Consider the following 20,508-nt stretch of genomic DNA (forward strand, 5'->3'; position numbering starts at 1 on the left):
GTCGTCTCAAACGAGCAAAGGGGTTAATGTTGAAAAATCAAGAATTTTAAGATTGTATATTTCATTGCTGCAAATTATTATTTGGTGAGTTTTTGTGAGTCTTATGGTCACTTTACTAAACATTCAAGTTTTTCTTCAAATACTTGAAATTAACAATTAAACAGCTTTTTATTGTGGGTCAAAACAGTCTACGAATCGAATATTGACATGGAATAATTTGTTTGTGAAGTCGATAGATTTTCTTTAAAGCCTGTGTATGTTTATGGTCTTTCCATTTTCTTGTGTTTCTTTAGATGAAAAGAAGTAGTATGTTCAACTTCATCTTTGGTTTTTTCTCACGGCTTATTTTCTCAGGTTCAATTCAAGTATGTAGTTTCATTATCAATAAAAATATGACTCATGAAACGTATGTGTAAAGTAATTCTTGTATTCATGTTTGCAGATGTAAATCGTCCACGATAGTAAAGTACTGAGAAGGACTGTTGGTGTTAGCGGTAGTCATCGTCAGAAAAGTAACTCTGAAGATTGCTACCGCTAAGGTTGACAAAACATCGGATAACATCAACACCAACAGTTATTTTCATGTTGGACGATCTACATCTACAAACATGTGACAATATTCCCGGGTTCAAACCATTCACTTGAATTCTTGTATTGTGGTCATTATGGTGTTTCCATATCTATATGAAATTTTTATTACTGAATACTCATAAACGACTGAGGCAAAAAAAATCGATCCTTACAATATCAGAGTATACAAGTGGTTCCATGATAATTTTATGTAAACAGTTTTATCATATGTATACTACATGCATAAAATATATATTTCTCCGATACAGTCGTTCTTGATATTAGTGTTTTTTTTTGACATTGTTTTAGACGTAAGGGCTCAAGCTTCTAGAAATGAGTTGCCGTACTTTAAAAATCCTCCCAGAACTTTGCGAACTAAAGAAAACATGAAAGGTAGCCAAATGTGTTTGTTTTATGAAATGAGCACAATTTTGGTAGTTTTAATTAAAAGCAGCATGTTTCTTGTTTATATAGGTTCATTGTTTGATTTCGAGGCAGTTGGTCCCGAAACTGAGAAAATCACGATGTTTTTGGATAGTGTTGGAGAGGATTTATTCGAAATTGTCGACAATTTTGGCAATGATAATGCAACAGGATTCAGTCCTCTGATGCGAAAATTACGACTTAAAAAACCTCTTGATCGTGAGGTAACTTCTTTTTCATGGTGTATTTTTGATGCATTGCAGAATATGTTGTTTTGAATTTATATTCAATTCAGCATGTGATTAAGTAAGTTTTGGTCACGTGCATAATGTATTTATTCACTATTCATTTTATGTATTAGCTTTTTACTTGTTGTTAAAGTTGGCATTTCAAATCTTTAAAATCAATTTCTGTTACGTCTATGGAACCATTTGTAGATTCAAGAATTTCATATTTTTTCTTGTCTTGCTAAAATATTAGTTTACTTTTCTTCTCGAACATTTGTTTATAAAGATTGCTCTTCTTGTCGATTTCAAATCATCATTTAAATTGTATTAAATTACATTATTTAGGCACATGGCGAGTACGCGTTTTATATTGGGGTTAAAGACTACGTCATGTCAACTGCAAGAGAGGTAATTAAATGATAGTATGGAAAGGAAGAATGAGCTGTTTTTGTGGACTTTTTTAATCATTTTGTTACCTTTTTGCAGTCAAAACACCATGTTAAACTTTATGTGGAAGATGAAAATGACAATAAACCAATATTTCTCAAGACACCTTACTTCAGAAGTATTTTTGAGGTACCAAAACTCCTGAATTGTCCTCATAGAACTTGAAATTGGAAGAGTGTTTGGGCTTTAATTTTTTTAAAAAGTGAAGTCAATCAATCAACGCAGGAAATTATTTCGAAATTTGCTTGAATCTATATTTGTTATTGAACAGAACTCGCCAAGCAACGATTTGTACAATATTTCTGCAAGCGATGCTGATATTGGAACGTCAGGAAAGTTTTCCTTTTTCTTTACAGACGAATGTAAACTAGATGATTGTCAGGTATTGAGCACCCTCTGTCTTACCATTTTCAATCCACCTTTCCGACGGTAAGCACACGTGTCAAAAATACGAAATCAAATTGCAAAATTCGGACCATCAAATGATCGGGCTTAGTATAGTTTATGTAGAATAGCGGCAATAAAATGGTTAGGAGATGCTTTTGAGGTTTTGGGCATTTTTGAATCTGAAATTTTGAAAACAAAAAATATCGTTTTTGGTCCATGCCTCCTGATACCCCGAGATAGTTGAGCACTAGAGCAATGTTAATTAAGTGAACCACATAATCCTTGTTTGCCATGAATCCCTTGAATAGTTTGCTCGTTATACATGAGAAACAGTAAATGAGTGAGTTAAGAGATAGAAATGAACCAATAAAAATTGTATACAACATGTTTAAGGTAGTCTTAAATTTTACGTGTCAAAAAAAGGCACAGTGTAAGAGGTTAATTGAAACATTGCTTGGTTTATTTTATGAGAAGAAGTCTTGCAAAATAAACAAAAAGATAAAATTCGAAAGCAAAAAACCCCGTTTTCGGGCCATGCTTCCCGATACCTTGTTAATCTTAAGGCACTAGAACGCCGCATGTTAACGTTTCGGTAAGAGATTTCGGCCCCTCCACGCTATCCTACTTGGGAGATAGATGCCAATACGTAGCAAGCTTCCGCCCACCAGACCCCGAGATCACCTAAGAATAAAATAACATTTACAAATGCCCCAAAAGTATCTTCTTTCTATTTTATTGCTACTCTTCTACAAGTACAATACTATGTCCGACTATTTGATTGTCCAAATTTTGTAATTTGATCTCGTCTTTTTTGACACGTGTGTTTACCGTCAGAAAGGTGAATTGAATACAGCAGTGACTGCCTGTTTGCATTAAATTGTATTCTAATTAATATTATTGTCTGTCGAAAAGAAGAAATAACTGAAGAATATATTTTATAATTTATAACAATGCAAACGGCTTGTTTTGGAAATCAACATCATTTCTATACAACTGGTCCAACTCAAAATTGATATTTTGTTATTTTGGTAGTTTTTTGACATAAATGCAGCGACTGGTCATGTTAAGTTAAAGACCAATGAAACGTTGGATTACGAAAAAAGAAATCATTATAATCTTGGCATTCTCGTAAAGGTAAAATACTAAATTTTTGTAATTTTTTCTATTAGTGTATTAATACTCAGTCTGCAACATTTGATGTCATATCTTTAGTGAAATGTCATGACGAGTTCACATGTAAAGTGCACAAATTCCTTTTTAATTTTGACCAAAAGAATCCCCACTATAGTCATTTAACTGTTGCAGAGTAGTATGGATTTCCTTGGACTTGGAGTTTCTTTGTTTTATCATTTTCATTAGGATCATGGTGTCCCGTCTTTGAATTCTACCACAAATTTAGTGATTGAAGTCAAAGATCAAAGTGACCAACCTCCTGTGTTTGAAAAATCATCATATCGCGCTGATATTGATGAAAATATTGCCAAGGTGTGTTTGTAGGACATTAGTTAGCAATGTTTTGAAAAGTCTTCTATACTTGGTTCCCTCGTAAACCAGCTGCTCTTTCGAGTAAAAATTTATTTTGTTTTCCGTGATTTGTTGTTTCAAAATTTACCTTCAATCTTTTGGAGTGGACGGTTGAGTATGATTTTATGCATTTTGTAATCCTTGGTAATTGTTCCCATGCTTGATTTCTTTATCTTGGATTTAGTATTGTGTTATTGGATAATCTGCTCGCTAAATCTTTGATTAAAGATAAAAGGAAACTAATGTCTCGTTAAACGTTAGGATCCCTCCCTGGAGATTGTCTTAAGTTTGGTTTTTAATTTAAATTGTGTGAAAGACGCTATTTGAAGCAATATCTACTGTCGAGCTTTGAATATTGTGTAGTACTTGGAAATTTTTACTTTTATCTCAAATTTTTAGGACAGTGTTGTCATTCAAACTAGAGCGTTTGACGGTGATAGAGGAATTAAGAATCCGGTTATTTACTCCATCGTTGCAGGTAAATTAATTTGCCCGACTTATATCAATGATATGTCATTGTTTAACGATGAATGTCAATCATTTTTTTCAGGAAATCATAATTACCACTTCAGGATTGATAATTCTTCAGGAAAAATTTATGTGAATTCATCGATTGACCGTGATAATGGCGATGACTATTTTGAATTGACTGTTGAGGTATTCATTGTGGATAAGTAATAATTTTATCTTGATTTTATTTACCTTGCATCTTTTTGGTTTGAAGCGACGCTTGTGTAATTGTTGGTTAAATTTTAAGCTTCCAGTTTTTTTTTCAACTTCTCTTGAAATATGCTTTTCATTATATTGGTTTTTTTTGGTGAATTTGATGAATCATTTTGTAACGATCAAACCTGGCTATTATTTTACTTTGACTACTTTAATTTCAACTGTTCGAGCAGTGACATGTTATGTAATGATTGCTGTTTCTTATACATGTTTTCTTTAGGCTACAGAAATACCTGATAAAACAACTGGTGATGCTGTTGTTTTTGTAACAATAAGAGATCTGAATGACAACAAGCCAACATTTCCAACAGAGGGATTTTTATACTCAACAAATATTCCTGAAAATACTCCTATAGGAACGACTATCTTTTTCCGAATGGGCGCCTATGATAACGACAGAGAGGTGATATGTTTCTGTATTCCTGTTTCAACTAAAATAAACAATAATTTAGATTCATAAATTCATATAGAAAATTTATGGTAGAAATAAAGTGAATTTACTTGTGATACTTGTTTGAAGCACTTGAACATTAAGATGTCATAAATATATTCGTGTTAAAGTTTGCATTATTAACTCTTCAATTATTTGAAGATGACATCTAAATTTATTGCTAAAAACTGATCGAGATATTCTGTACAGTTTTAATCAGTTGTAGCTATAAAAAATGAAATGATCTTAATCTCTGCAATAGGCAAGGAATGCAAAGTTTCAATACTCCATGTTATGTGACCATAATGGCACATTTACGATTGACCCAATTATTGGAAGGATTGCTTTAAACAAGTCTGTTGATTATGAAATGAAGAAAAATTACACTATTCTGGTAAGAGTTTGTTTTGTTGCAAAAATAGTAGTATATTGAGCTTTGCTACACCCCAAAACGAGTCCAACTTTGCTTTATGATACTAGAGCTTGAGTTACAGATTGTTAAATTGAAATCTTAGGTCATTGCTACGGAAACCGATTCGGTTGAAAAATACTCTTCAAATCAAACAGTCTTTGTGATAATAACGAACATCAACGACAACAATCCTGTTTTCAATCAAAGTCAGTATAATTTAAGTGTCAACGAAGGAGATGTTGTTGGGACAAATATCGGACAGATAATGGTATAGTTCGTGTATTACCTTCGATATTTCAGTTTCTATTCACACAGAATAAAGTATTTGTGCTCGTACACTTTATGAGTGTATTTATCGTTCCCATTAAGCATAATATCTTATGTATTGTAGCTTTAGTTTTTCCAATTCTTATTTTATTGAGGCAAGTGATAATGATGCTGGTTACTATGGTGACGTCACGTATTCTTTGATTGGAAATGGAGCTGATATGTGAGTGAATTTGAATTGATCAGGAGATCAAACTTTAAACGTTTTTTGTAATTGTAATGAAGGTTTTTGGTTGATAAGGAGAATGGAACAATATCTGTTGCGAGAAGTTTAGATTATGAATCACGAACATTGTTTTATATTGGACTTCAAGCAAAGGATGGTGGTAACAAGATCACTGAAGTCACGTTGATTATATCCATCATTGATAATAACGATAATCCACCAATATTTAATCCATCCACACCAAAATTGCATTCATTGAGGAAAATGAAAGACATGGATTTTATTTTACAGTTCAGGTGACATAACTAATTTTCTTTAATTGTAAAAATCATACAGTTGGTGAAAGCAGTTTACAGCTGCTGGTTTATTCTAATCTTCTAGATAAAAAAATGAAAAGCTAACAGTCTTATCCATGTATTTTTATCAGGCAACAGATGCAGACAGTGGTTCTAATTCGGATATAAGATACTACATAATGAATGGCAATCTTCTTAAAAACTTTACAATCAACAACATAACAGGAAACATCACCAACTCTGGTATTATTGACTATGAAACGAAGTCTGAGTTCACGCTCGTCGTTATGGCTAAAGATCAGGGAATACCACCTTTAAACTCAACTAAAAGTATCGTCATATTTGTAAAGGTTTGTCCTATAAAATTATCAAAGTATTGCATTATCTTGCGCTAAGGCCGAAAGTCTTTAGTGTTGTTCTGCTTACAATAAAAAAGATGGTTTCAATGTGTTGTATTTGAATAGGCGAACAAACTCTTTTGTTCTTTCTAGGATAAAAATGATAACACACCGTATTTTAATCAAACATTTTACAACTTATCATTGGTTGAAAATGTTGGTATTGACTTTCCACTGGTTCAACTTCATGCTTTTGACAAGGATAATGGATTGAATGCGGAGCTTGTCTACACAATTGTTGATGGGAATAATGAAAAGATGTTTACCATCAACATAGACGGTCTTGTCCTTACTAGAAGCTCGCCCAACAGAGAAAAAACATCGTTCTACATATTGAATGTATGTTATTCTTGGTTGATGTAACATCAGAAAAATGTAAAAAATGTGAGGTTTAATGATCTCGAAGTACATGATAATGTTCTGTTCTCATTTTATGTTTAAAAAACCATTCTTGTAAAATTATCTGCAGAATTGTTGTAAGACAAGAATTGAGAATTGTTTTTTTCCCTTTTATTAGACTGTCAATCTATTTTCTAGGTGTCTGTTTCCGACAGCGGAGACCCAAAAATGTTTGCTTATACAACTGTGAGTATTTTTTGACGTTTTTTTGTGTCAAATTTTTTATTTTAATTTTTCATTCTCAAGATTTTTGTTTCTTTCATCTTTATACTATAGCTTATTGTTCAAATATTGGATGAAAATGATAACACTCCAGAATTTTCTATGAGTGAGTGCATCACATGCTAAGCTAATATATTTTATATATTTCAGTACAAACTTATGATTTTTGGAAGAATATCTTTAATGAAAAATGATTGTGATTTTTCTAATCATCAAGTATTAGATTATAAGTTATGTGATCACTAAATACCATAAATTTAAATCATGTTTTCTTGTTAGTCGTTGATAAAATCCAAATAAAAGAAGGACCAAGTACAATCAATTCTACAGTCGTCAATAATACCGCCGTAGATAATGACTTGGGATTGAATGGGACTGTTGAGTACACGATTGCAGATGGTAACAGTGAGGTAAGTTCATCAATAAATGAAATCGTTTTAGTTATGTCATTGTAAAATGTAAAGATAATCTGTCTTTTTTACAGGGGAAATTTCACATTGATTCGCATACTGGTGAAATTAGCGTTGCTAAAGAATTAGATTTCGAAACAGTTCGATTATACTCGTTAAAAATCGTTGCCACAGACAAAGGGACACCCCGTATGTTATCTGGGTATGTTGTGATGGTGGCTATGGTGTTATACATGGTTATTTATTCCACACTTGGCTATGACATTGTTGCCGTTTGCTGTGTATGGGTTTACTGTAAATGTTCAAAAAATTCACATGTTTACAAATTGTCATTTTTTTGCAGAGAATATCAACTTGTTGTGGAATTACTAGATATAAACGATAACAGTCCAAGATTTGGCCAACCAGAATATAGTTTTACCGTTACTGAGGTGAAATTTTATTTCAATTTTAAGACACAAAGTTTTTTGCGAACTGCCAATAAACACTTTTCGATGTTATCTTAATGTATGTTCATTGAATTTAAGAATGCTCAATGTTTTTAATTGCTACTTCATTGAAGTTAAGAATGCTCAATGTTTTAATTGCTATTAGAACTTAATCATTGAAGTTAAGAATGCTCAATGTTTTTAATTGCTACGTATAGAACTTAATCATTGAATTTAAGAATGCTCAATGTTTTTAATTGCTACGTATAGAACTTAATCATTGAATTTAAGAATGCTCAATGTTTTTAATTGCTACGTATAGAATCGTCCTCCAGGAACTCACATCGTTTATCTTCGTGCTGATGACAGAGATAGCGAAAAAAACAAATTGATTACTTATTCATTTTCTAATGGAAATATTGGTTTGTGAAACTATCAATTTTTGAAATGGTTTTATATAACAATTCGTCAGTCAATGCCTTTTCATGGTTTTGTTCAATACTGTTTTGTAGACTCTTGAAATTTTTTATCGAATGATCTTGTGGAGAATTGATAAATTTGATAAACTGTATTTTTATGTTCAGGCTTCGCTTTAGTCATCAACAATGAAACTGGAGAAATTTCAACCTCTCGACCCTTAGATCGTGAAAAAGTTTCGCAGTATTTCTTAACAGTTAAGGTAAACTTACATTTATTTACGCACAACATAATACTTCGAGAAAGATATTGTCAGTTTTAAGTATCGTTAATAATATTTACTTATTATCTTATGTTTGTTATGTTAAGGCTATTGATCATGGAAAACCTTCGTTACAAGGAAGAACAAATGTCACTATTAATGTTCTGGATGTTAATGATGTTATACCAAACTTTAATAAATCGTCTTATTCTGCTTCAGTTCCCGAGGATACAACAAAAGGAACATCTGTATGTAACCATTCTTACTTAGCTGTGTATATTGAAGGAATTGGAACGTCGTTGATTTTAATCTACTTAATTTACGTATTTTTCCATGCAACATTGTAAGATTGATTGTATCGTGCAAGCCGTGGATATGGACGATGGACCTGCAGGTGCGGTGACTTATGAATTGGAGTCAGAAGGAAACATTGAAGATGGAAATCATGTCTTTTCTATTGGATGTAAGTTTTTAAATAAGTTTTTTTTCGAAATTAGAATGAACGTGTTCGTATTTTAATATTTCCCTTGCCATAATTTAGCCATTACAGGAGAGGTTAAAACGGCAACATCTTTAAACTTTGAGAAACGTCGTAATTTCACAGTAACTGTCACTGCATGTGACAATGGAGTTCCACGACTATGTAGTAATGTCTCCTTATACGTCACGATCACAGACACTGATGACAATGCTCCTGCGTTTGCTCAGGATACATGGTCAGCGACAGTGAATGAGAATGTTTCACTTGGTGTTAACATCACTCAAATAATTGCAACGGATGATGACTTTGAACTCCATCATCGAAAAATTTATTATTTTATTACTGATGGAAACGAAGACGAAGTGTTTGGGATTGGGTTCGAGAATGGCAGCGTTTACGTTGCTAATACAAAAAACCTGGATCGAGAAAGAAAGGATAAATATGAGTTGACTGTCGTCGCTCGAACTTTAAACAAATTTATGAATAAAACTGTTCAGGAAACCAGTGCTAAGGTAATTTGAGTAAATTATCATGATTTTGGCTTTTTTCTCGAGGATTATATTGTACTTCGTGAGATTGCATTGTTCTCCATGAGATTGCATTGTACTTCATGAGATTACTTTTGTACTCCATTGAAATTAATGCCATTTTGTATTTCAGTTAACCATTGTCGTGTTGGATTACAACGACAACGCACCAGTATTTCGACAAAACACTTACAGAAAAAAAATTCCAGAGAGTTTTGAACTTAATGAAGAAATTCTCACCGTATCAGCAGTGATGCAGATATTGAAGAAAACGAAAGAATCTCGTATTTTATTGTGGATGGAAATGTTGACGGTGTGTTGGTATAAACATCATCAATGTTTTGTCATTTGCGTTTTTTCTGATTACATAGCTGCATATAACTAATTCTAGAGTTGAGATGTGTCCTGTAGTCGTCCAAATTTAGTTTTTGTATTTTTCTACAGTAAAGATGTCTTTTTCTACAGTAATATTAACGGTCTTTTTTGAAGAACCTTTTCGGTGTTTTCAACAAAACATGAAAACCGAAATTGTTTTTCTTTGAAATGATTTTGTTTGCAAATTTCGTGTTGTTTTATAATACTGTGCTTTGTATGAAATTAATCTGTTTTAATCACTGAAAATAATGAAATGATATTTAGAAATGAGTCTATGTTATTTTGAAATAGAATGTGCGGAAAGCGCAAACTTATATGTATAACAAGACAAGCATTATTCTTTATTAAGGAATCTTCATTATAAATAAAACGACCGGAGTTATAACCATTGGAATGAAGCTTGATAGAGAGACAAAACATAAACATCAACTCATTGTGAACGCCAAGGATCATGGGACTCCATCTTTGTCGAGTAACGTGACTGTTGACGTCATTGTCACTGATACAAACGATCAGAATCCTGTACTTGTAATCGACAATAAGATACTTGAAATACTAGAGGTAAAGTACAGGAATGATTTAATTTTGCATAAGTATATATATACGCTTTCACCTTGTGTTCTTGCTGTTGTTACTCACTTATAAAGATTATGAACTTAGGCTACCCAAGAACATCTTGAAATATGAAATTCAGTTTTTAAGTTTTTAATTGTGCATTCCTTCGATTGAGCTTTATATGAGTGGTTGAAACCCCAAGAAAAAATTGTTCCTGCTTACTGTAGATTATAGTAGTTCATAATTTTTGTTGATTATAGAATGCAACGATAGGAAGCATCGTAACTCGTGTTTATGCTACTGACGCTGATTTAAGTGAAAATGCTAAGATAGGTTATAGAATTGTCAGTGGAAATGATGATGGAGTTTTTGAAATCAATAACAAAACTGGAATAGTGTTCACCGTCAAAACAATGGATCATGAATCTTTACAACAATATCAGGTTTATTAAATTTATGATTATTTCATCTTTTCTAAAAGTTTGGTTACGCAGAGATGTTTGTGTCGTTGACATATAGATTGGTGTCCAGGCCTACGACTTTGGCTCGCCGAGTCTTCAGTCCGATATTCAAGTCATCACAATCAACATCCGGGATGTAAATGACAATCGTCCATTTTTCTTTCAGGTACTTCGTGTCCACCATCATTTAGCTAGAAACATACTATAAGTCAGAGGTTGCAGCTTAATTATGCACAATTTAATCACATTATATGTAGTGATACATTAGTCAGTCAATTATCTATACTTTAGCACAATTTGACGATAAACCTATTCGATTTGTTCTTATTTTTTAGAAAAGTGTTACCTTAAGTGTCTTTGAAAACAAGGCACCCGGTTCATTTGTAGGTAATTTGACTGCATTGGATCTGGATCCGACAGACACTATCTTCTATTACATTATTGGTAAGTTACTAGATGTGATTGGCTTACCTCAATCACACAATGAGCGCGAAGAAATTCATCTTATAATAAATAATATTTTCTAGGAAAGCTGGTCCTACTGACAAATCTTAAACAAAATAATGTTTAAACCTATCGTTATAAATTATCTTGTTTGTAAATATTTCATTAATTTTCCATTAAACATGACAAAAGTATGCCATACGTAACTTGTTTGGGTTGAAAGATTTGTCGATATTCACGTCTTTTATGTAAAAAGTATCATCAGTTATTACGATTGGTTTTCTTTATGTAAACAATGAAACCAAGAACAAAAACATCTCATACGTGCATGAACTAAAAATCAAACGTCTTATTTTTTAGGAGGAAATGGGGCAAATATTTTTGCCATTGGTGAAACAAGTGGTACTATCACAACGACAAAATCTCTCGTACGTTTTAAATCATTTTCGCCTCTCTTTTGGCAATTATGAAAATATTTACGTATGTTCCTCTATGGATTTTTTATGAATTTAGGATCGTGAACAAAACAGTACGTTCCATATTTATGTCGCTGTCTTCAATGAAAAGGTACTAACTACTTAAATACTTAAATGATTTCTACCTTTATTTTATTTGCATGGAATTGTCGTGTACGTTTTTGTCTTTTTTCATTGTAGAAAGTTGAGGAATTTATTTCCACCTTGATTGATCCATCTCTTTCGGGTAATTTGATAGTTAAAAATTTTAAGATGTCGCCATCATTTCCAATTCGTTTTTGTTTTCCAAAATTGCAGTTATGAAAAACGTTCAAGTTGTTAAAATCATTATCGCGGATGAAAATGACAACGCACCGTACTTTGAATATAATTCTTACAAAGCTGGTAAGTTCTTCAATAAGGTTTTTCTCATGCTTTTATGTTTTCTTCATTATTATTTTTGTGAGCAGCGTTTATAACACATTGTTGTACTCTTTGTGTAACATCATTAAAATTTATATGATGTAGGAGTATCGGAAAGTGCTGAATACAATAGCAAAATAACACGAATTACGGTGAGTTTGTATTCTTAAGGTAGTAGTGCTTGCGGACTTCAACAGATTTAATTCCCACATATGAAACATGAATATGCATGACAAAGCACATGAATTAATGTGGTTAGTAACTTAGTAATATGTGCATGAGTTGTCTGACTCATTGTCATTGTTTATGTCAAAGTTACATGTATCTCTCAGAAATACTTTTTACCATCGTCATGAAGTGGGGTCTAATGCTCATGTATTTGCTTTTAAAATAAGCAAACTTATTGGAAATGATGCAATATTTCATCTTTATAATTTTAGTGTATCGATAAAGATATTGGTAATAACAGTAAACTTATTTATAAAGTCGTTGACCTGCATCCTGCGGAGTTATTGAGTGTGGAAAAAGAAACAGGCTGGATACTGGCGGGTCAACAACAGTACTTTGCAAGTGGTGTAGGAAGAAAATATTCCTTTATTTATTCGTGTGAAGATCCTTCTAAGATTGCCAAAACCAACGTTACAGTAAGATGATCTCTTTACTCACACACGAGGCACAAGATGATGAGACATTTTATCTTTTTTTAAGATATTCGTCTTGGTAGATGATCAACGAGTCCGTTTAACATTAGGAATCAATGATACAGAGTATGTACGCAACAACATAGATAAAATTAAGAGGTTTGTGTTCTTTAGAATGATGAAACTTTGATAACTAAGGCGCATGCCCACCCGCCTGGTTTATCTTTTTCTTGTAATTGATAACGACTTGGCATACGTACAGTTCTCTGTGGTCAAAATGATATAGCATATACACTTCTTTATGGTCAACTTCAATATAGTATAGATTTCTCTATAGTCAATATGGTGTAGCATAAACGTTTCTATGGTCTACTACATGTAACATAAACTGTAGCAGTTGACCATAGACTGCAGTATACCATAAGCTTTTCTATCGACAATAGGGTGTAGCATAAACTTCTCTGTGGTCAATATGGTATACTGTAAACTTTACGTCTACAGTACAGTATAAACTGTCTATTTACACTTTTTGCAGAATTCTCGACGAAGCTACAGGTCTGGAGTTTAATATTGATAACATTCAGTATCATCTTCAAGACAACGGAAGATACGACTTATCAAAGTATGATTGCTTATACTTCGACCTGATCATTTGGTGTATGAAAAAGTTCATATAGGCTCCATCTTTTGTTAATAAGTGTTGTTTCAAATTATTAATAATTTTTTTGGAGCTGCAGAATATACTTTTTTATGTTTACAATTTGTGTCTCCTCAGTGATCTCTTTAAGGTATTTTTGCTTAGGACGGACATCTTCATGCATGCTGTTGATCCAAAAACAAACCAAGTTGTGGACAAACGCAAGGCATTAAGGTACGTCATTGACTTTCATGAAACATTCAACGTTTATTAGTTATGGTTTCTAAAGTGTGAACGTGTTGCTCTTTGCAGGCGAATTGATGCCAACTACGACAAACTGATCTCAATATTTCAAAAGTATAAAGTTCACGCTGTTGAGGTAAGAAACTTCTTGAACTTTATTTATTTGCTTCTTTTTCTTTAAACGAAAATTATTCAGAATATACATAAAAGGACTTATTTTGTTCGCATTAAGGTGCAAAGTTTAGATAGAGAAATTTATTGTACAAACTCATTTCAAATAATTCCGTTTATAGCCAAAGCAAGCAGACATTGAAAATAAAGGTTTTGACACAGTACTAATGGCTGCCATAGTGCTTTCCATAGTATTGTTGATGTTACTATTGTGTTTTTTGTGTGTCATTTCTCTTATGAGACGAAGGTTTGTATCTGCAAGATTATAACATATGGATTATTAAGTAGTAAAGTAGTGACGTTATGTTGTCCTGAAAAGGAGAGACGCTAATATATATTAGAGCGTATTTTCATGACTTTGATCACTTAAAATGGTTTTTATAGAAAGCTGTAGAATTGTATTTTCTATTATATTTTGCAGTCATCAAAGAAAACTAAGAGCAGCTAAAGCAAAGGGTAGGCTTTTTTATGTTTATCGTCTGAGGAAATATCTTTAACTGCTAACATATTGTTTTCATTTCCAAAGGTGTACAAAAACAGTCTTTCAATATATCGACTCCAGGAACAAACATGCATGTTAATGAAGGGTATGTTGAGAACAGGTTTTAACCTCCACCCCTACAGCCTACCTATTTTACCAATGTTGTTTTCCTGACGAAATAATAAATGTTTATGAAATAGGTATTGTTGACGATACAAGACCATCACATTTCATCATTTTATTATACTTTGTCTCGTAAAATTGTAAAGTTTTGTCGTTTCAAACGCAGTTTTTTCATGATAGTGTCTCTTGGTAACTTCTTAAGTTGTCTTCAATATATAAATCTCGATATTTTGATGTTTTTTCATCATGTAGCTCTAACCCAATTTGGTTGGATCTTTGCGACGCCTGGAAAACAGAAAATGATCAAAACAGGTTACCATTGCATTTGCTTCATTAAATATAACTCTTGTGGTTGTTCATTAGAAAAATATCTTACCTTTGTAATCATTGAATTGTTGTATTAATGAAATGATTCACTATTCTTCACAGTAACACATCCAAGATTTACGAGTCGAAGGTATCCATACATCAATACATATCTTGGTGATTTTGTATTGCACCGACACCCAATAGACGAATATGTACTCCATAACTTTGAAGCGTTCTTTTGAAGATTTGTGTTGATGTTACATACATATGTGAAATATTTCAATGTCGAAAATTTTAGAAATTAACGCAGTACACATTTTTAGGCATTATCCATGGCGACGTTTCGCGATGTTGTAAGCGATATCCCCTCAGTACGAACATTTGATAATCCGTCCGTCAAAGGAACAGTGGGTGATGATGGAATATTAGATTTAGAAATGAATGATGACAACGAGGAGGGAGTGACGAGTATTTAAAAAGGAAAACCCGCGATATCTATTTTTTTATTTTTTAACGTGATTTTGGTATTTTAATGTTTCTGACATCGACTTTATGTTTACAATGTAATAAATAAATTCGCAAATGTTAAACAACCATAAACTAGCTAACAAAGGTTTTTTTCTAATAATACAGGCAATCATCTTTCACACAAAAAAGTTGGTGTTCTATTTTACGAGCAAAAACCGGTTTTTGAACTACTTGAAAGCCCACGGTAATGAAATATAAAATATTTCCAGTTATAGGAAATTAGGAATCCTTGATTACATCAGCCAAAGCTCTTATTTATTATTTTGATAACAGCTTTATTCGCGCTGTGGTCATGACTGAATATGAGGGTTTTTTCTGCTCGCCGTTTGTCGAAATTCGTTTTAAAATTCGGCTACACTGAGACTAAAACTGTTTTGTACATATTCAGTCGTTATTTAAGTGATGAACGCTTCAAAAAACCTAGACTTTGGAGTGACGATGGGAATCTTGCTTTAAATAACAACGATAAAATTGGTGGCTGGCAAACAGATGACGCTTGGCTTTTGAATCGTGTGGATATTAATAACATCAAACATAAAAGTTTGAAAGGTTTGAAGAAATATAACGAAGATAGAGTTCAAGTTACTGAGTTATCTCGAGAGATCATGTTTCTTGGCATTTTTGATGGACATGGAGGCTCATTCGTTGTAAATTTTGTTCAAAACAATTTGCATGAGTACGTGCGAAACATGCTTGAACGTGGTTCTTCTCTCACAACAGCTTTGCGGAAAGGTTTTCTTGATTGTGATATGGCATTGGCAAAGACACTGGAAAAGAAGGTATGGCTACAGTTATCGTTTATTGTTCGTAGCAAATTCCAGCATGGTGAAAGTGGTGAAACTATGTCTGAGATACAAAAACAATTTTTTAGTCCATTTACATAGTTTATAAAGTGTAACTCACCCTAAACCTGGCTTTGTCATTGACCCCACATGGTTAATCTTTGCCATGGACCCCAAAAGTGTCTGTGTAATATTTATATGAATTTTATGTGGTACAACTTTTCGTGGTGTAAACAAAGATAATTGTCCATTATATATCACTGGCATTAAGTTTTAAATACATCCTAAAAATTGCTGGTGTAGATGTGAATACAATTGGAATTGTTTGTCATTTAGAAAACAAGGACAAGTTTGTGCGATCAGGATCTACTGCAACTGTAGCCATTTTAAAAAATGGTGAAGAGCTTGTTATAGGGAATGTTGGAGATAGTCAAGCCATTTTATGTCATGATGGGAAGGCAGTTCTACTCACTGAAGACCACAATGCCTTATCAAAAGTGGAGAAGAATCGTATTCTTGCAAGAGGTGGTAAGATAGAAGAAGATGGTGAAATGACCCCTAGGGTTAATGGTCGGTTGGCCATGACTAGATGTTTTGGTAACTTTGATCTTAAGCCATATGGTGTAAATGCTGTTCCTAAAATATATTCAGTGAAAATTAATCAAGATAAGGACAGTTTTCTAGCTTTGTTTACTGATGGCATTTCAAATGTAATGGCCACTGAACAAGCAGTTAATATATTAAATAGCTCGACAATTCCTGACGATTCCTTAGAGTTGCTAACAAGCTCAGCAGCACAGTTTGGCTCAGTTGATGATATAACAGTAATTATGGCACCATTTAGATCTTTTGGTACCAAAGATGAAGAAAACGAACTTGATGTTTGTAAAATGAAAATTTCTAATAGTTTTAATATTTCTAAATGCAAGTAGTTGTATATTGAATAGAACATAGATGTATTTTTGTTGCTATACATATTTAGATGGAATTATACCAGAATACTAAAGCATAAAATTAAATGTTATCTTGTTAGGATTTTTATTTTGTTATATTGCTCTATCTAATTAGTTTTTAAACACTCTTGTCTTGAGTACTTTTTATTAAAATTTATATTCAAATCTACATTTGTATATTTTTTGAAATGTAAAATTTGAAAAAAAACATTTGTAGGTTAGGGTGCAGCAACGATTTCTGCAATGGTAACAGATAAAATTAGAAAGTTATCAGAAATAATCAAACAAAAATGGATATTACGATTAGCATCAAGAATACCTGCAATCTTATTGGTTGCTTAAAACAATTCCCTCTCTATGATTGGTGAATGACTGTTCAAAGTCTAAACACTAGATTTTGGCGCAATTTTGACGCAATCATTCTTGTTGTTCGTTAAATAGTTTCGCTTGACATATTACACAAGATTACAAATTCGAGGTAGCATGGTATGTGACATGAATCCTTTCCATCCGTTGATTTGTACCATCGTTAACGTTGTCATTTTATCAAATATTTTGAAAGTGATCTTTATTTTATATTATTTTGTATGTATTTGCGATTACTGGGCTCTAAAAGATGAAGTTTTACGATTTACAGGCCGGAGGTAAAGCAGGAAAAGACTCCAAAACAAAAGCCAAAGCCGTGTCGAGGTCTGCTCGCGCCGGTTTACAGGTATTTTAGCCTTTATTTATTTCAGCTTTTTTCTAGTTGCATCCGCTTTGTCCAATCGGATATCTATTTATCGCTTTTTTCCTTCAGTTCCCAGTTGGTCGTATTCACAGACATTTGAAGAACCGTACAACTAGCCATGGCCGTGTTGGAGCCACTGCTGCTGTGTACAGCGCAGCAATTTTAGAGTATCTTACAGCTGAGGTAAGAAGAAAGATATTCACTATTCTTCTAAAATATAATACGCCCTTCATAGAATAAAGTCCAAACACAAGCTCCCATTGCCTGGTTATATTACGCAAGATTATACGTGTTATTATTGAAAAATATTGTGAAAGAGCATAAAACTACGATTCTTACTATTGACTTGCAAGAAAATCATATTTTCTTTGTACAAAGGTTAATTTTTGATGAGGAAAACGACTAAGTTTTATGTTTTAAAATTTCCCGCCCAAAAATACCACTCGGTCATGGCGCTTTTGTATGATAAAATCACTGTGTGTAATGAAACCATTATGCTTCAAATTTCTTTCCTCTAAATTACTAAAATTCCTTATTTTCATACCTATTTTTTATATAGCACCATATATTGCTATTGAGCGAAAAATAATTACTACCACCTTTTATTATCACTGAATATTTATGTCATCTGATCAGTTCATGTAGTTTATGGTGTTTAATAACTTGTATTCATAGGTGCTTGAGTTGGCTGGAAATGCTTCAAAAGATCTTAAGGTAAAACGTATAACACCAAGGCATTTACAGCTTGCTATTCGAGGTGATGAAGAACTTGATTCTCTTATTAAAGCAACAATTGCTGGTGGAGGTAAGCTGTGCTACAGTTGATTTGTTTATATAAATATGATGTATTTGGAAATTTGGGTGGAGAAATGTATTTTTAATATGCTGTCAATGGTCGGCTTTCTCTTATAAATGTGCTGCTTTGACGGGTTTGTAATGGTAAAGTAATTAATTTCTGATTTATGAATCAATTTTTGCTGCAGTTATCAAACACATGTTTTTGAAATCATCCGTCATTAATTTTACAATTTATACCATTCTTTAGGTGTTATTCCTCATATTCACAAGAGTTTGATTGGAAAGAAAGGAACACCTAAACCACAATAGTTTTATAGATAATGTTTATGATGATTCCTTCAACCGTGTTCTCTCATTCATTCACTATCACATGAGAGGCAAATGTACATTGAAAATAAGAACATCTTGCTCTGCTAGCTTTTGTTATTTATATTTGAAGTGTATATGTATTCAGGATGCCTCTTTTAAACTAACAATGTACAGTTCATATCATTTCTTGTAATATGTAATAAAATGACACAAATACTGTGGTTTGTTTGCTTTTTTTCTCACTAGAATCATCAGATTGACAAGGTTTATATTTGATGGGTTCATCAAATTCAGCTAAATTTCTACAATACTCCTAGTTTGTACATCTTTTCTGACTGTATATTCCTTATGAGAAAAGTAGCTGTATATTTAGTCCAAGGTTTAACTATGAGAACAATGGAAGATCTAAAAAGATTTCATTTTTGCCTACTAGCTTCACATTTTTTTTAATTAAAAACTTTACCCTAATATACTTTTATGTATACACAGCGAATGTGTTGGTAATGTTAGTTTTGATGGGCATCTTTATACTGAGTGATTGTATTCTCTAACTCTGATTTCACAGTTTTTATTATTGCCTGTAGGCTCGCGAAAGAAACATAAGTATCCATGAAGAATAGTTGCGTAACATGCAGTTAGTTCTTTAACCTGCATGCCTTCAATCACGTGCATGAGAGAAGTTATTGCTCTTAGTTTATCTGTATGAATGTAGATGTAAGTGGTGTATCAGAACTCTTTCCTTCAGGTGCCTTCAAAAGCTTTTACTGTATTCTACGGTATGGTCATCCCTCCATTCTCATCTACAAGAGGTTTCCCCTGCATTAAGGTGAGCTTAACAACCAAAAAAAATTAATAACCTACTATACTAGTTCTGTTTATTTTCAATCTTAAAGTGCTACTGAAATGAAATTTTGGGTATCGATTTTTTTCTATAATCAAATAGTTCTATCTTTCCTGATCACTTTGGTATAATTTTTATGCATATTGAAGCACGGGATCATCAATAAATTTTTGCTCAAAGTTGGGTTTCGCGTGCGAATTTTTACAACTGAAATATTATACGGATGTGACGTAATTAAAAGGACGGAAGTCGAAGTATGAGCATTGATTTACTAGTATTTTGTTAGATTTTTAACACATATACACAATAAAATATGAGTTCTTCAAGCAGTGAAAGCGAACGCAGTTCGGATACTGAAAACTCAGATATGGCAAATGAAAATTTACTTTCGAATTCCGGCGATGAGGATACAATTGTGGCTAATTCAGTTGTAAATCCTTACGAAAATGAACCTTTGCGAACGCAGTCGGAGAGAATTTTGTGTCGGTCGAAGAAGACGCAGATGGCTTAGAACCTCGAACATTGGAAGCGAGGTTGTGCATACAAACTTGTGTAATTTAACTTGTATAATTTTGTACTTACAACTCTGCGGTCGCGATTGCTCTTATCACCTTGGATTGAAATGCCTTTACAGAGTCTATGGTTGGAACAGCATCAGAGCGCAATTGTCGTCTCATGTTTAGCGATTTTGCAACTGTTGCGTTCACGGTGAATGCAGAATCTGCGAAATGCATTGAACATAGCACAGAGTACTGCTGAGGAACGAATTT

General features: G+C 32.8%; 5 protein-coding genes and 2 long non-coding RNA genes across 7 annotated transcripts; 5 read left to right on the forward strand and 2 right to left on the reverse strand.

Annotated features, from left to right (window-relative positions):
- The first annotated feature begins 753 nt into the window (after positions 1 to 753).
- LOC124433351 (protocadherin Fat 4-like) lies at positions 754 to 10,415 on the forward strand. The gene is made up of 29 exons (XM_046983113.1): positions 754 to 781; positions 880 to 963; positions 1,045 to 1,217; positions 1,566 to 1,628; positions 1,707 to 1,796; positions 1,939 to 2,049; positions 3,087 to 3,188; positions 3,414 to 3,539; positions 3,978 to 4,056; positions 4,129 to 4,235; positions 4,525 to 4,707; positions 4,997 to 5,128; positions 5,250 to 5,414; positions 5,569 to 5,636; positions 5,699 to 5,935; positions 6,105 to 6,285; positions 6,427 to 6,672; positions 6,871 to 6,918; positions 7,009 to 7,060; positions 7,234 to 7,364; positions 7,439 to 7,566; positions 7,708 to 7,795; positions 8,115 to 8,214; positions 8,377 to 8,471; positions 8,579 to 8,719; positions 8,820 to 8,934; positions 9,013 to 9,464; positions 9,613 to 9,792; positions 10,204 to 10,415. Exons 1-29 carry the CDS (start codon positions 769 to 771, stop codon positions 10,216 to 10,218), a joined length of 3,705 nt encoding a protein of 1,234 aa, XP_046839069.1. The 5' UTR covers positions 754 to 768; the 3' UTR covers positions 10,219 to 10,415.
- Positions 10,248 to 14,052, forward strand: LOC124433352 (protocadherin beta-1-like). Its single transcript, XM_046983114.1, has 9 exons — positions 10,248 to 10,415; positions 10,670 to 10,852; positions 10,929 to 11,036; positions 11,206 to 11,257; positions 11,675 to 11,742; positions 12,901 to 12,992; positions 13,369 to 13,455; positions 13,636 to 13,704; positions 14,007 to 14,052. Exons 1-9 carry the CDS (start codon positions 10,248 to 10,250, stop codon positions 14,050 to 14,052), a joined length of 873 nt encoding a protein of 290 aa, XP_046839070.1.
- LOC124459445 lies at positions 13,988 to 15,276 on the forward strand. The gene is made up of 6 exons (XM_047008897.1): positions 13,988 to 14,131; positions 14,306 to 14,340; positions 14,411 to 14,471; positions 14,741 to 14,800; positions 14,918 to 14,945; positions 15,121 to 15,276. The coding sequence occupies exons 1-6, from the start codon at positions 14,052 to 14,054 to the stop codon at positions 15,271 to 15,273; spliced, it is 417 nt and encodes a 138-aa protein (XP_046864853.1). The 5' UTR covers positions 13,988 to 14,051; the 3' UTR covers positions 15,274 to 15,276.
- Positions 14,232 to 15,127, reverse strand: LOC124459448. Its single transcript, XR_006953665.1, has 2 exons — positions 14,865 to 15,127; positions 14,232 to 14,773 (listed from the first exon to the last, which is right to left on the reverse strand). It is a non-coding gene; the product is annotated as an uncharacterized LOC124459448 (long non-coding RNA).
- Positions 15,277 to 15,321: 45 nt separating the features above from the next.
- On the forward strand, positions 15,322 to 17,229 carry LOC124433353 (protein phosphatase 1K, mitochondrial-like). The gene is made up of 2 exons (XM_046983115.1): positions 15,322 to 16,159; positions 16,444 to 17,229. The coding sequence occupies exons 1-2, from the start codon at positions 15,628 to 15,630 to the stop codon at positions 17,037 to 17,039; spliced, it is 1,128 nt and encodes a 375-aa protein (XP_046839071.1). The 5' UTR covers positions 15,322 to 15,627; the 3' UTR covers positions 17,040 to 17,229.
- A 237-nt stretch (positions 17,230 to 17,466) lies between these two features.
- Positions 17,467 to 19,113, forward strand: LOC124459446 (histone H2A.V). Its single transcript, XM_047008898.1, has 5 exons — positions 17,467 to 17,546; positions 17,698 to 17,772; positions 17,860 to 17,973; positions 18,466 to 18,595; positions 18,836 to 19,113. The coding sequence occupies exons 1-5, from the start codon at positions 17,544 to 17,546 to the stop codon at positions 18,895 to 18,897; spliced, it is 384 nt and encodes a 127-aa protein (XP_046864854.1). The 5' UTR covers positions 17,467 to 17,543; the 3' UTR covers positions 18,898 to 19,113.
- A 211-nt stretch (positions 19,114 to 19,324) lies between these two features.
- Positions 19,325 to 20,367, reverse strand: LOC124459450. The gene is made up of 2 exons (XR_006953667.1): positions 20,321 to 20,367; positions 19,325 to 19,728 (listed from the first exon to the last, which is right to left on the reverse strand). It is a non-coding gene; the product is annotated as an uncharacterized LOC124459450 (long non-coding RNA).
- Positions 20,368 to 20,508: the final 141 nt, after the last annotated feature.

The sequence above is a fragment of the Xenia sp. Carnegie-2017 genome, unplaced genomic scaffold (genome assembly GCF_021976095.1).
Source record: "Xenia sp. Carnegie-2017 unplaced genomic scaffold, XeniaSp_v1 HiC_scaffold_13, whole genome shotgun sequence".
Lineage (NCBI taxonomy): Eukaryota > Metazoa > Cnidaria > Anthozoa > Malacalcyonacea > Xeniidae > Xenia > Xenia sp. Carnegie-2017.